This window comes from Perissodus microlepis, chromosome 14, assembly GCF_051167445.1.
Source record: "Perissodus microlepis isolate ML-2025 ecotype Zambia chromosome 14, ASM5116744v1, whole genome shotgun sequence".
In the NCBI taxonomy this organism is placed as follows: Eukaryota; Metazoa; Chordata; class Actinopteri; order Cichliformes; family Cichlidae; genus Perissodus; species Perissodus microlepis.
In genome coordinates this window covers 16,465,728-16,480,575 of record NC_140474.1, presented here as the reverse complement: position 1 = coordinate 16,480,575, position 14,848 = coordinate 16,465,728, and the positions used below count along the sequence as shown (strand labels likewise).

General features: G+C 40.1%; 2 protein-coding genes across 2 annotated transcripts in view; both read right to left on the bottom strand.

The window, feature by feature from the left end:
• ppp1r37 (protein phosphatase 1, regulatory subunit 37) overlaps positions 1-12,619 on the bottom strand; it is a 51,687-nt gene extending 39,068 nt beyond the window's left edge. The window contains exon 1 of the mRNA XM_084949740.1: positions 10,823-12,619. Within this exon, the coding sequence (XP_084805866.1) occupies positions 10,823-11,558 (736 nt within the window). The 5' untranslated portion in view covers positions 11,559-12,619. The remainder of the gene's footprint in view (positions 1-10,822) is intronic.
• A 518-nt stretch (positions 12,620-13,137) lies between these two features.
• LOC146373733 (histone H2A-like) lies at positions 13,138-14,486 on the bottom strand. Its single transcript, XM_084949741.1, has 2 exons — positions 14,464-14,486; positions 13,138-14,247 (listed from the first exon to the last, which is right to left on the bottom strand). Exon 2 carries the CDS (start codon positions 14,215-14,217, stop codon positions 13,801-13,803), a length of 417 nt encoding a protein of 138 aa, XP_084805867.1. The 5' UTR covers positions 14,218-14,247; positions 14,464-14,486; the 3' UTR covers positions 13,138-13,800.
• Positions 14,487-14,848: the final 362 nt, after the last annotated feature.

The window sequence follows — 14,848 nt, the reverse complement described above, 5'->3', positions numbered from 1 at the left end:
ACAAACAAACTGGCTACAGACACTGTGCTTTCTCGCCTAACTCCAGCAGCAAAGAGGAAACAGGAAAAGACAATTGTTTGCGTGTGTGCAGAAGAAGAAACGACACTGTTTGCAGAGACAGAGACACAGCAGATTTGGCACACAGAGAGGATTCCACTGAAACTCCTTTGACCCACATAGTGTGTTGAATTTCACCTGTCTAACTTGTTTACACATACTAGCTTTGCTTGCAAAGACTGACACAGCAACTTCAGCACAACAGCAGCATAAAGAAATGCTTTAGGTTTGATATGGAAAAAGGCAAAAACTGCATAAGACAAGCTACTGAAGATAAACCTACTACCTATATGCATATCTGGTTTCTGCAGAGAATGTTTGTAACAAAGAAAATAAGACTAATCAAAAAATAAAGGTTATTCTGCCTTTTAGCTGACTTGTTGTTATATTATGGACATTGCTACCCTACAACAACCTAGAACTACCTCTCTTGGTGGAAGGCTAAATAAAAAATCTTTGGAAAAGATCTAGAGTTGATTACTTAGCCAGCATTTATTAAGCTAAGTGCGAAAGGTAAAAACCGGGAAACCAGTGTTGACAGGTTACATGCTTTAGAGGAAATTATTCCCAGCTAGCAGCTAAAAATAAAGCTGTGCCAGTAAAGAAGATTGGACAGAGAGTGGAACACATGGAAGCCAGATGTCCAACAGGCGGTGCAGAGAATTAAATCCATATTATTTCAGGTGTAAGCCCAACTAGAGCAGGGCGATATGGCCAAAAATATTTATCATGATATATATTTGAAAATTTGCGATAACGATATAACTGACGATATAATTGATGCGAGACAAAATACAACTCCACAACTTTACTAGCGCAAAAAGACAACCTTCCATTTATTTTCACTTAAACAAGAAGCTGGTTTTTATGTACATTAAAGCTTTATAAAAATTTAACAGTGCAAATGCAAATTCCTTGCTGAAAGTTTAACCAAAAGGCATTTCCAGTAGAAATGGGCTGACATATCCTGAGCATAACCATGTATAATATCCACTGAAGTTAAAAAGAGGTGCTTTGCAACATTAAACTGCAGTGTGCAGTACGTATTTTTCGGACCATAAGGTGCACGGGATTATAAGGCACATTAAGCGAAACAAAGCAGTCAGATAAATCAAACTTTATTAAACTCATTCTTCTTGCTTCCTCCACTTCTGTACCATTGATTCATTAATGTTGAATTCTCTGGCAGCTGCTCTATTCCCATGTTGTCGCAGTATATTAATGACTAACCTTGTATTGTGGATGGATTATCTCAGTTGTTCTCCTGACTGAAGTTTGGTCCGTTTACAGCATCCTGCCATGCGATTGCATTTGTCTCTAACTATCAGGAACCTTAACGTTAACTTTTATAAGTGGAAAAGTGTTAGTGTTCGTCCTCCAGCTTCACTGTTTATGTTATGCTAACATAGCTGTGTCGCTAGCGATCACGTAGCACATCATTCCATACCAGCTAGCCCAACTTCAGTAACCCTACAAACGTCACTACTGTTTAGTTTCCTGTCTTCATTTATGTTGGAAGTGATAGCAGAGCTGTACGTTTGAATTTTTTCAGAAATCTCTCAGTCAGAACATGCAATATCATGCTTAGGTAACTAGCGAAACTAGCGAGCTAACTTCCGCTAGCTTCCTGCTAACTTCTAACTCCGTTAAATGTAATAAATTTTGTTTTGATGGATGCCTGGAAGTTAAACTTCATAGTTACACCTGGTAAAGCAGCAATGCTGATCGTTTTATTAAAGATGAAAGAATTTAGACAGTTTTTAACTCTCAGTGATGCTGCAGTGTTCGTTTGACCTGAAATGGACGGAGTTTAGGACCCAGATTACTCCCAGATTTAAGAGCATCTTAGTCCGACAAATACGACAATAACGACGGCCACTTGCATGTTCTGCAAAAAAAATTTGCTTTGTCGTGTATCTGACGGACAAACACCAAACCAGTTCCACATCACTGGAGTTGCACCATTTTTACAAACCAATTCTGGTTCATCTGTTTGACTCAACAATCGGCCATGTGCGTATGAAAACAAAGGCACTGCGCATGCGCGTTTTACTCATATTCTATCGCGATATTTCATTTTCCTATCGTTGCCTAACATTATACCGGTATTACCGTGAACGGTATAATATGGCCCAGGCCTAAGCCCAACACCTTCACTAGTCTTTGGATGATTTATTTTCTGATTGGCCAAATCAATTCAAGCCTGAGAGTTCTTTATAGTTAGTCAGTTATGTTGCTGTTTGCATATTTCTGCACCACATAAAAATGGATAGGTGCAAATGTTAAGGAACACAGACATACTGCCAGTTCCTACTTAACGTCCAAGTGCCAATGTTCAAAATAGCACCCCCCCCAAATTCTCCAGGTCCATTGGTTGCAATTTCACAGTGCTGTGTTGTAGACAGTGGTAGTAGTGTCATTCACACATGACAACTGGCTGCCTTGTACGTCAGAGGTGCGGCAAAAAGGCACAGCCTGAGGCACTCCTCCAGTTTTCTTGCACAAGTCTGCATGACGAGACCGTGATCATGCATGCACAAAAGAGATACATGTCTGACACTCACACCTGAGCCTGCGTCTTAAATTTAAAAAAAAAAAACAAAAAAAAAAAAACAGACAAGCCCAAAGGTTTAAAATTGTACTCACTTTGGAACTGAGATAAGTATGCAATACAAGCATACCTGGTCTTAGCCCACAACTGATGTGCCATCATATACATACGGTGCAATGAAAGTGGACATACTTGAAAGTGGCCACTGCAACAAGGCCTGAGCAAGTAATCCAAGATAACCAAAACCAATCAGGACCTATAATCTGTCAGTGTCGATTATTCTTTTTTTGTTGTTGTTGGTTTGCTTTTTCTGTTAATACTTCCTTTAGTCCGTGTTCATGTACTATCCCCATTAAAAAAAAAAAAAAAAAAAAAACATAGTAAGTGTGTAATGCGACTGCCCTGTCCAGCCTGCAACATAGAAGCATTACAGAAGACAACCCAGACACCAAGAAGACTGCACAAATGCTGTACCAAAGAAAAATACTGTGCTGTTTGTCACAATCATCACAATCTGATACCCTACAACTTCTTCTTCTTGCCCAAATAAATGTTTATTTCATAGGCTGCTGTTTTGACATAGTCAAGGAGACTCACCATGCATTGCAAATGTGCATCAGCAGGAGTGGTCAGAACAGCCCTTTAGGGAGTGACCTAAAAACTGCAGGAGTGTTGTGCACTTGTTTGTTTTTTAAGTAAGTATGTGTTCTTACTTTTTGATTGTGCCACATACTTGAATCTCTAGAGGCCTGATATACATGTTCACCTATTCTGGAAATTATCACATTATATAACAGTTTCTTTACCAGCTCTCTCTGTGAACTTGTCATTTGGAGTTCTGCTCTGTCCCAGGTTCTAACTTCACCTGGCCAAAGACTTTTCTGTGGAAAACCTGCAATGGATTCCTAAAAAGAAAAACACAAATAACCCACACAATACCTGAGCTCACATTTCACATCACTGCAGTACAAAGACCTTGAGTGTGTTAGGATTTCTTGAACATTACTACAGACTATGCAACTCTGTAACTGCTGCTAGAATACAGCAGAATATTTAAAAAATCTTATAGAATTATATTGTTCAACACTGAGCTCCAAATGGAAAAATTAAAAAATTAAAAAAACGTAAATTAAACTAAATCTGCCAGACTTTTTTGGAGAGAGCAGCATGTGCTGAAAGGCAAAACAAAGGGATTAGAATCAAACACAATGATCATTTTATGTTTGTTATCCTCTTTTAATACTAGACAACAAATTTGGAATTCATTTTTGACCTTTCACTACATGCAGATTCCATGCCTTTAGCAATACATGCCCATCGACAGCAGCCCTTCTCTTAATCTTTTCGGTATGACACCAGAAAAACAAAACGACAACAAAACAGTGAAGCCATTCTAAACTCACACCCAGATGACAAAGGATTGAGCCTGCCAGAGAGAAAGCTGCTGAACCAGATGGACAGTTATGAGGGAATGACAGTTGTATGATCCAGTTTTCTATGAGGCAGCATTGTGTGCATTTGTGTACAGACAGAGAAAGCAATACTTCAATTCCAGCCTCCTCGTGTGTTAAGAGAAACGACATTAGGGAGGGAAGGGCAAGGAATTCCTGTTTGATGAGGACGGAAAGTCTTACGTAGACGATTGGTGAGGATCAGAAAACAACACCATTCGAACCAGTATGCCATTTCTGCCATTTATAAGCAATCATCTGTTGTTTTTTTCTTTAAGACACAGTGCAGATTGGCAGAGTGTCAAAGGCCAGGATTCAGCACAAAACAAACACAGACAAGCACACTTACATAGCATAGACAGAGTAAATGCATAATAGATGAATGTACAAACTAAAGACAGCCTAAAGGGCTGACTTTATCAGGTGTCGTCTTATCACATCACACATAAAGATCTGTGTAATGGGGGCTGAAAAAAAAAAACACTGCAGAAAAAAAAGCATTAATTTCAAACCAATGTGATTGTTACATAGATTTATTAAAGGTGTCCGTTCTGCTGATATGTAAACGTACCAAATTCTTCTGTGAATAGCAAATTCTGCATCCATGTTGTCATTCTAACATTGCAAATGTCCAAGATGTGCATTCACATGCACAAGCTTCAAGGATAGTAGAATTTAAATGGTTTCAAACAATTTATGCAATGATGCTGTTCATTTTTCATTTAGTGAATTTGCATCTTAAAATAACTGCAATGACTTTTCATGCATGCTAAAAAGTTAAACCAGTATTTTCAGCTTTAAGTCTGTTCCTTGTTGTTTTTGTTTTTTTAAATTAATATTTATTCTTTCTCCAAATAATAGTCCTGAATTCACTGTGTATCTTACGATTTTATGAGAAACTGGATGTTAATGACACCTACTAAACCAGATTTAATGATGTCAACTCAACTGATTTAACACCTAAATTTTCACAGCTATTTGCTTCCAACAGAATGAAAAAGTACATCTGCACACCTAACTAAACAAATTTGGCACATCACAAGATATAAAAACACTCTTATCACACAGTCCAATTATTACAAAGTGTTACGTTTGGATCAGAAAAAGAATTCAGTGGTTAAAACTTCAGCTCTGCTGCTCATGTAAACTGAACTAACTTGCAGGTTTCCAGAGCCTTTGTTCATGCTCTACACTGAAAGCTCTGCTTATCAGTTTGTAACTTGGTCTAGAGCCACAACAAATAACATTTCATGGGTCACAGAGCCTCTAATAATATGGTGCCAAGTGGGCCTTGGGTCTGACACCAAACAACACGTAGGCTAAAGAGTTTAATTGCTTCCAGGATAATCAATTGTACATTACCTGCATTGTTTATTGACTGTATTGCAATTAGCAAGCTTTAACTTATTTTCACAGCTGAATTATAATAAGGCTGTTACAAATTTCCTTTGTGGTAGCCAGTCTAGAACTGTACCTCTACAGTTGTGCTGTAATAGTAAGAGTTAAAATTTAGAACTTGTTTAGTAATATCGCAAGTCACAGCGACTGAACCATCTTAGACCATATGCTTCCAATGTGACCTAGTACTTTGTGTTCACAATGCATTGCTGAAAAGGCCGCCTGCACTTAAGCTAATCTAGCTAGTCAAAAAAGAGAATAAATAGACAGGCAGAAATGGAGGAAGGTGGGGAAGCTATGCATCATGCTGGGAAGTTCAGAAATCTCAAGATATGATGTAGTATTTGCTCAGGCCTTAATGGAGAGTACAAACATCCCTCGGGTCTTAACTGAGCAAGACAAAAAGGGTGAGAAAAAAAAAAAAACAGTTCTAGGAATATTACTCAACTCAGAACAAAATGATAATTATATATTTTACAACTTCCTTTATTTTGTTTCAGACACTGTCAACAAAATGAAGTTTCTGAGTAGACATGTTTACAGTAAAACTCATAATGACTATATTTTACTTTTAAAACATCACGGCTTTGTTGTCCCTCAGCAAACTCCTTGAAATCAAAGCGTTTCCAAGAAGCTCATTTAGTTTTACTCTCCTGTCTTGGCTTGAAATAGACCAGTCACAGCCTGGCGGGAAGTGACTTTGGGCTTTGAGGGAAGGATGGAGGTGTGTCGCCATAATGGAAAGAGGTGGCAAAATAAGAGAATCATCGCACAAACAAAAATAAAAAATAAAATAAAAAAATACCGAAGACATGGAAGCCTTCATTGAAAATATGAGTCACACACAGCCCTATTTTAGCACTATATCACAGCATTAGCTCTAAATGGTGAATGTCAATACATTTGGGTTAATTCTTTTTTTTTTCCTTTTTTTCTTTTTAATTCTAAAAGCTGAAGTGCCACAAGAAAGTGAAATGTGACATCAGCCCCTGAGAACCCCAAGAGCACATTTCACATTGACTGCATGATGTTCACTCCTTTCACAAGTTTACTTTCTGGCAGCAGTAAACCAGATATCAGTTCCTTTTGTAATATTCAACACCAACCTCAAATGTCCTTCCCTCTGCTTTTACAGCCGTAACTCTTACTGCTTACAGATGAAGCTCCAGGCTCTGTGAGCTCATTTCACTTTTATCTTTATGACAGATGAAATAAGACAGGAACCCAGTGAACCTGACACTAAATCTGTAGAAGGGTCCGGACGGACAGTGGCTCTATTGTGACACTGTGCACGCTACTAACAGTGCCTGAGGAGCCTTTGTTGACATTCAGATAAGATACCTCAGGAAGATATGAGAAGCAAGACTAAAGCTTAAAAAAATATTAATTAACCTGAATACTGGCAGGCTTTTTGGCAATAACGAAGAAAAATAGTGTGAAAATATTTAAAGAGGGTACCTTTCTGGTAATTTACTTGTATTTGCTCCCAGCTTCAGTTCAATGAGTAAAAGGAGATCATTTAGTCTGGCTGGGCACATTTCACTACCTGCCTTTTCTGAAACAACGATACATTTCAAAGTCTATCTTTTCGTTTTTATGTCCTTCATGCACTTTATGTTATTACATTCTGCAAATTTTTTTCTTTAGAATTTGCTTTCCTAACTCTTGTTATTTCCTGCTGTCACACAGTAAGAGCTCCATACGTATACACTGTTGTGTAAATAAAATTAGGGGGGTTGTCAGGTTACTTGTAGTGTGGGAACACCACAAGTATGTAGACCATTCAGCAGTAAACCACAAGTCACTCCTGCTGCTGCCTCATACACATAACCTCAGCCTTTACATGTGGGGAGTAGCTAGGAGGTTATTACATGGTCAATTTTCATTAGTTTTGGAAGAATGAACAGAAATCTCCTCCATGAAATCAGAGTGTGTTACAGCACCCTCTTCATAACACTAAAATACAGAAGGCCAACGGTTACACAAATTATTGCCAAAAGGCAATAATTTGATGAATATATTTCTGGGGTGCACTAACACCATATGGCAGGTAAATGAAAAAGCACATAAGTGCAACCAATGTAAAAGTTAGTCCAGCACCCTTCTGAGTGCTCATCACGGTAACTCTTCAAAATCACCAGGTGTTCACTATCACTACCAGCATCAACATTACTATGCAGTAGTGTCTGTCACGTCAACCAAAGAAAATGGGCAGATCTAAAAGCTTGTCATCTTGTGAGTTGACTTACAACCACAATCCTCAAAGTGTGCCCTGTGGGTCTTGAGCAGGATAATGCATCCACTGTTCATATCACACTGGGACAGCAGAACGTGTCTAAGGGAGCATTTTCAGAAATTTAAACTGCTCTTCATATTAACTAAACTACTGCAACATTTATTTATGTGCTGGCATGAAATAATACCCCCTATGGCTAAAACAACAGGAGAAACTTCACAAAAACTAAAAGTACAAAAATGTGGTTTATATCTACGAAAGCCACTGAGAATTGATTCATTTTTAATTATTTTTTTGCTGACTGCTTTCTCAGTCCTGCTCAAATGTCCTTCAAATGTCATAAAACGTGACACTAAAATTTAAACTTCCCAAAAGTGCGGGTTGATGCGTGCTGTTGTATATGGCAGCGGTCCCCAACCCCCGGGCCTCGGACCGGTACCGGTCCGTGAGTCGTTTGGTACCGGGCCGCGAGAGTTGAGGCTCAGGTGTGAAATGTGTGGTTTTCAGGGTTTTTATCGGTTTTCAGCGTTATTTTGTTATCGTTTTGATCGTTAACTTGGTTTTCCTGGGTCTTTTCACGTGTGTTATGAATAAATCTTCTTTTTTTTGGTACCGGTACTAGTTTTATTTTGTTGTATTTATCCGCGACACATTAAAGGCCGGTCCGTGAAAATATTGTCGGGCATAAACCGGTCCGTGGCGCAAAAAAGGTTGGAGACCGCTGGTATATGGCATGTATGACAAATGAAAATAATAAAATCCACATGTGACAGTCTTAAACAATTTTTCAGTCTTTTTTGACTGCAATTATATACAAGATAATTATGTCTGTGAAGGTTCTCAGTCATCCAGGTCATCGTAGTCAAAGGAGCTTGCAAAGAAAAGCGTCTGGACTTCTTTAAGTTTACTTGAAGACGTTTCACCTCTCATCCGAGAAGCTTCTTCAGTTCTAAGGTCAAATGGTGGAGAGTCCCAGATATAAACCTAGTGGGAGTATCCCCCCACAGAGGGACAAAAGGACCCCCTGATGATCCTCTAATCGCCTGAGCCAAGGTGTGAAACTGGGTGTGGGTCCCAATCAGCCAGAGTTTCGGGTGTGTTCATTGTGAAACCTGGCCCCACCTTATCATGCGAATTCCTGAGGTCAGATGGCCCAGGATGTGAGTGGGCGTTAAGGCGTCTGGGAAGGGATCTCAAAACTGGATTATAGATGGCAGAGAGTTGGTGTCGTAAACCCCCGCCTCTGTTCAAAGATGGTCGCTCACAGTGGACATAGATGGCTTCTTTCACTCCTCTTTCAAACCATCTGTCCTCTCTGTCCAAAATGTGAACATTGGCATCCTCGAAAGATAATTATCATTATCACTCCTTATCACATTTTGTTTAAGAGTCCACTGCTCCAACTCTTCAGTCCAATCACTTCCAACAGGACTTCACTAACCTCGAGTGCTTGTCGATGTCTAAATCAAAAGCACAATCAGCTGGACCTTTGGAACCTACCTAAAGTACATGATAACTGTCTTTGATAAAAAGTCAACCCCACACTACAGTGATCTAGATACTTTACTGTGCATCGTATCTCTCATAAAAGTACAAAAAACTTGGCTAACTGGGTGAGACCTTGCCCTGATGTAGTCCAGCATAAGATATTCATGACCAGTTAACAATCAGCACGATTGCCTGGCAAAAAGGAGGAAAAAGAAAGAAATTATCTTAAAAAAAAATATCAACACATCTAAATTAAACCTGTCATGGAAATGGGTGCAAGAAATTTGCAATTTGTTTTAAACTGATCAAATCAATGGTAACACTGGGACATGAATGTTGTGATAGAAAACTGACTTTCTGGGTGGCTTCCTGATAAATTGCAACCGGGGTGTTAATAAAACAATTAAAATACAGCTGAATACGAGACAGTAATGTTTGTGCTCAGTAAGCTTCCTGTTTTTGTGCTTTTGTTACCCCCCCCCCTTCTCGGATCACCAACCGTTGCTTGGTCTGGCCTACATTTTTGCAGGGGAAAAATAAATAGGATAGTCACCAGCTTAGCCTTTAAGTATATGTGAATATGGCACAAACAAACTGAGATCGTAAGGCTAGTAGTAAGCTTAACACAATTTGTCATCTTCTCAGGAGGCAGTCACCTGTATAACTATGCCAAATGCCGTCGCAGTACTGGGAGCAAACACCAGCTTGCAGGTCTGTTTATTAAACGGCATCCTTTGTCCACAGCAGATGAAAAAGTGTGAGTCATGGTTAGTTCATGATAGATTTTTTTTCTTTAAATGAAAAGAGGAAAAAAAACTGCACTGTACAAATATGTATAAAAAGAACTAGACTGCAAATTAGACCTGGTAATACTGGAACAGTTAACAGGAATAAATTGAAACGAGTACTTCAGTTAAAATAAATTAGCATAACATTACATTTATTGTATATTACATTGTATATCCATATCACATATGGACAATAAAAAGTGAAAACATATTTCCTTGTAACTTTCAACACTAAAATATTTAAAGGTGGTGCAATAGGTGGCGTTGTGTCCTTCATTAGCTTCCCTAAACATGTTTTCACTGGGTAAACAGGAACCTGCTGTGGTAAAAATGTGGTGTGGTGGGACTCCGTCACAATAGTGCATACAGTACATACCCTGGTCTATACTGTATATGGTACGCCTCTGTGGGGGGGTAAAGCCAGATAAAGCTGTTTAGTTATACAAGTAATTAAAGTACTGATCTTCTAGTTTGAAAATGGGGCAGGATTGCAGGTGTTGCCTAAGCACTAAACAGACAGCAGTGTGAACCTGCAAGAGTTGTCAGGCTTTGAAGAAAGGAACAAAAGAACATTCCTCTCTAAGACCGGTGCTCTGGCACGCCTTACATACATCAGTGTCAACATCTACTCGATAATGTTGAAGAATATGTGGGAAATTTAGCAGCATGACAGGACATGTGGACAGAGTCAACTGTTCCATATGGAGCTGAGGGACAAATTCTGTTAAAAGGCCTTCTAAGAATAAATTCCAGCAAACCACAGTATGCTGACATGTTCATGCAGGCGCAACAGACACGCAGAAATAACTCAATCACACATTCAAACATGTAGAAAAAAATAAACAAGAATTACCGTGTCTCCAGGGGTCCTTTGGCTCCACTGCTCCAGAGATGATATCCTCATCAGAGGGAAATGTCACCCTTTTGCCACTTTTGTGTTTAGTGTCCCCCTCTTGCACTGAGGGATACAATCCAGCTGGATCTGTGGCAGAAGCTTCTATGCTGCATGTCTGGCTTGCATCAGCCTGGCTTTCTATCGTGCTGCCAGCTGGGACATCCTGAGGAGTGGACACTGAGTCTAAATTACTGTCTGACAGTGATCTAACATTTACAGATTCAGCCTCCAGCACCCCACTCTCATCGAGACTCAGATCCACACCTATGTCCATGTCCCCACCATCATCCCCTTCTTCAAGAACAAGCTTTGCAGGATTATTGTCCTTATCTTCCTTCATTTTCTCCTCGTGCTGCTCACTATTAGAAAAGATAAAATCAGTCGGGTTCACGACCGCTAGTGGGTCCTGGGCACTATTCTTTCCATTTCCATTGACCTCATCAATTTCCACTGTGTTTTGTGCCTGCTGGTTGTTCTCCTCTGCTGCCTGAAGGTTGTCAGTGAGCTGAGGCATCAGGTAAGTTTCAGAGGCCTCTGTAGGAACAATGCTTTGTTTTTCTGTGTTGCTGTCAGTCATCAATTCGGAGATCCGAGGAATAACCCCTTCTGTATTGTTAGTAGTGTTGTGATCATCGTCCACATTGTTTTTCATCTTGACATTGCACAAATCTAGACACTGCTCTTCGATATTCATGCTTTCATTTCCAGTAAAACTCAGTCTTTAACTGTGCCGAACAGCTGGGATCTCGGGTTAAACAGTGACTAGGAACCAAATGACATGGATAAGGCTGTCTTTGCCCTGGCTGATAACAATACACGCAGATAAATACCTATCTTGACGTTTTATTTACCAACTTCTATACAAGTGCTGATTTTTTACATCAGGGGGTGATTGAATTATAGATGTCGATAAACCCCAATTCAAAGGTGGCTGCAGTGCATACTTAAAAATCGGCCAAATAAAGTGCAATTTCACAAAACTATCAATAATAGAAATATGCTATACCTGCGTGAAATAGATACTGTTACAGTAATAATTCATAATCGTAGAGAACTTCGCTCAACTATGACTCGGGCAGGTATTCACCATTCAATAATTCTTACCAACCGTGTCCTATTATTCGACGAAAGGCTCCCCGGTCTTCAACACATTGCCAGTAGTATTTAAGAAGAGCAGGACAATCAATTGAAACAAACAAGTCACTCAGGGTGCCTCCATTACGCTAGCAAAGTGAGATTACTGCCCGACAACAAACCCAATTCATCTGCATGAATTAAAGCAAGCTAACGTTCGCTAGCGGGCTAAAGTTGTTGACCAACAATGACATCCAGGCCCGTGTGCGGTCGCATGCCCGCTTTTTTGCGTGACCCCGTCTGTTTCTCCCCGAGAAAGTCCATTTTCCGTGTCAAGACGAATATAATCCGACTGTAGCTCCGTCTCACCCTCTGCCGTGCAGCAACTCTGCTCGCATCACAGCCCTCGACCAGCGGCAGCCAGGAAAAAAACAGGCGTCACACTCCGAGCAGCAATGAGCATGTTTGTGTTGCTAACATTAGCACGAGGGAACTGTGCCGGTACCTACGCTGTTAGTTATTAGGAGTTAATGTATAAAATATTCCGACCGCCCGGATTTCGTAAGCGTCTCTCTCTCCGTGAAAAGGCAGGCTCAACCTGTTCTCCTCTAGCGTTATCCTTCGCTAGCTTGTTGAAGTCCAACAACTGTTTGTTGTTCACACGTCTTACGTCAGCACGTTGTTAGGGTACGTCCAACAGACTCAACGTTACAAGAGCAGACATACACGTGTATAACGTCTGTGTCTATAGAGGGCTGCAAAACGACAATATTTTAAAGTTTGAGTGGAAAATCCTCTCGTCTTGTTAACGAGTGTTTTGCTTAAAAATTCCCATCCAAATAGAATGTTTGATTTTTTTTAATAGTGCATATATTTTTTCCCCTTCCATTTCAAACTATACAAATGCAAGGATTCCTTGAAGTTAGTAGACAGGAAAAACTCAAGGATACTGAGAATCTTGATTCAAGGGAACGTGGGAGTACTTTGTTTTATGTCAGCCAGCCCAGACAGGCTGACATACTATCTGCAATCAACAAGGATGTCGACAGGCAGACAGTTTTTTGTATTTTTTAAGGTGAGTTTAGTTTCTGGGGCAAGAATTTACCCCACAACATGTACAGCACAAACACACCAAACTGCATCAGGAAAGTCATTTAGGAATACCATCATCCAGTAGCTGCACCAATGACTTAGTCTAATCACCATTCTGGTTATTTCTAGTTTAACTATAATGAACTGGAGTGAGGCTTGAACCCCAGTTCTTAGCAGGAAGCAATTATGAAATAATTCATCCCCACTCACTTCATGTGTAGTCATCAAGGCTAATTTTACACACCAGGTTTCTAATTTAGATGATTTATTCCAACCTTCAACTGGACTTGTAAACTAGGTAGGTGTCCCTTTTGACATACCCCACCCCACCATGAAAAGATGCTGGGTAAAACTGTCATGGTTGTCTGAATATGTCACAAAACCTGAGTAGTGCTAAGCTAAAAGACATCCAAGAATGTAGTGTTGAAACTTATTTTGCAAGACTTCCAGAGGGCCTGTGGAGGAGCTAAATCAGTACCCTGTACATGGCGGAGTACGAGTAAGGTCCCTTTTGTTCAGAGGATGAACCCTTCTTGGCTACGGGAAGTAGGAAATGAAGCACACTTCCTTAGCATTCAGAAATTTGCACTACTCTATCCAGCTGCCATCAACACATCTGGTTCCCTGGCTGTCAAGGTTTTAACAAACAAAAACACCCCACACAACCAGTACTACTCCCAGTTGGATAGCTCAAAGTTTGAAGACAAGCATAATTTAGAGACTCACTTTATTATCATTAAAACCCTTTCTAAAAGTGGTAACATTTATAATTAAAACTCCTGTGACTGGACATCTTTAGCAGAGTTGTCATCCTTTGGTGTTTTTGTCTTCTTCGGCAGGAGGCTTGCCTGGATATTTGGGATCACACCACCATCTGAGATTGTGACCCCTGCCAGCAGCTTGTTGAGTTCGTCATCATTTTTCACTGCCAGCAAGATGTGCCGGGGAGCAATGCGTGACTTCTTGTTGTCACGGCTGGCGTTTCCCGCCAGCTCCAGGATTTCAGCACAGAGATACTCCAAGACAGAAGACATGTACACAGAGGCGCCAACTCCAATCCGCTGAGCGTAGTTGCCTTTCCTGAGCAGCCTGTGAATGCGGCCCACTGGGAAAGTAATTCCAGCTCTGGAAGACCGGGAAACTGCAGATTTTGGTTTGGGTGCAGCCTTCTTTCCCCGGCCAGACATCTTGAACCCAAGTTTGAAGAAGACCAGTAACTAAAATGACCAAGAAGAGAATTCAGTGAGTTTTAAGTCAAATTAATATTCAGCAGTGGTACATGAGATGCTGTTTGAAACAAAGGTAGCAACATGTGTGGACACTAGAGTTACTATAATCTTCAAAAGCATAGTTTAACAAATTAGATTATGCCACTTGAGAGGGGGCGAGGAGAAGCCCAAACACCAACATTTAATTCACAGCTAAACACTCACCAGTACTTGTAAAACAGCAGCTGTCCACTGAATAGACAGGATACTCCTTTTATAGGAGCAGGGAAGGGCTTGTTGATTAATGGCACCTGGGTACTCTTTTTCACCTGTGTGAGCTGATTGTTAGGGTCAAATGATGGCAACATAAAAATACTGCTTAATCTACAGTTAGGGCATAGGACTGGTGGTGAAGTTAGCAGAACATGTTGATATATAACATTTAAATTGGTAGTAGTGAGTGGGGGAAAGGGGCCTTGCAAAAAAATAAAATAAAATAAAATAAGTTAAGCTTCAGGTGCAGTGAATGAGCATACCTCCAACCAAAAGTTGTATAAAACAGGCAGTGCTGGTGTGCTGGTAAAACAACAACAACAAAACATTATGCAGT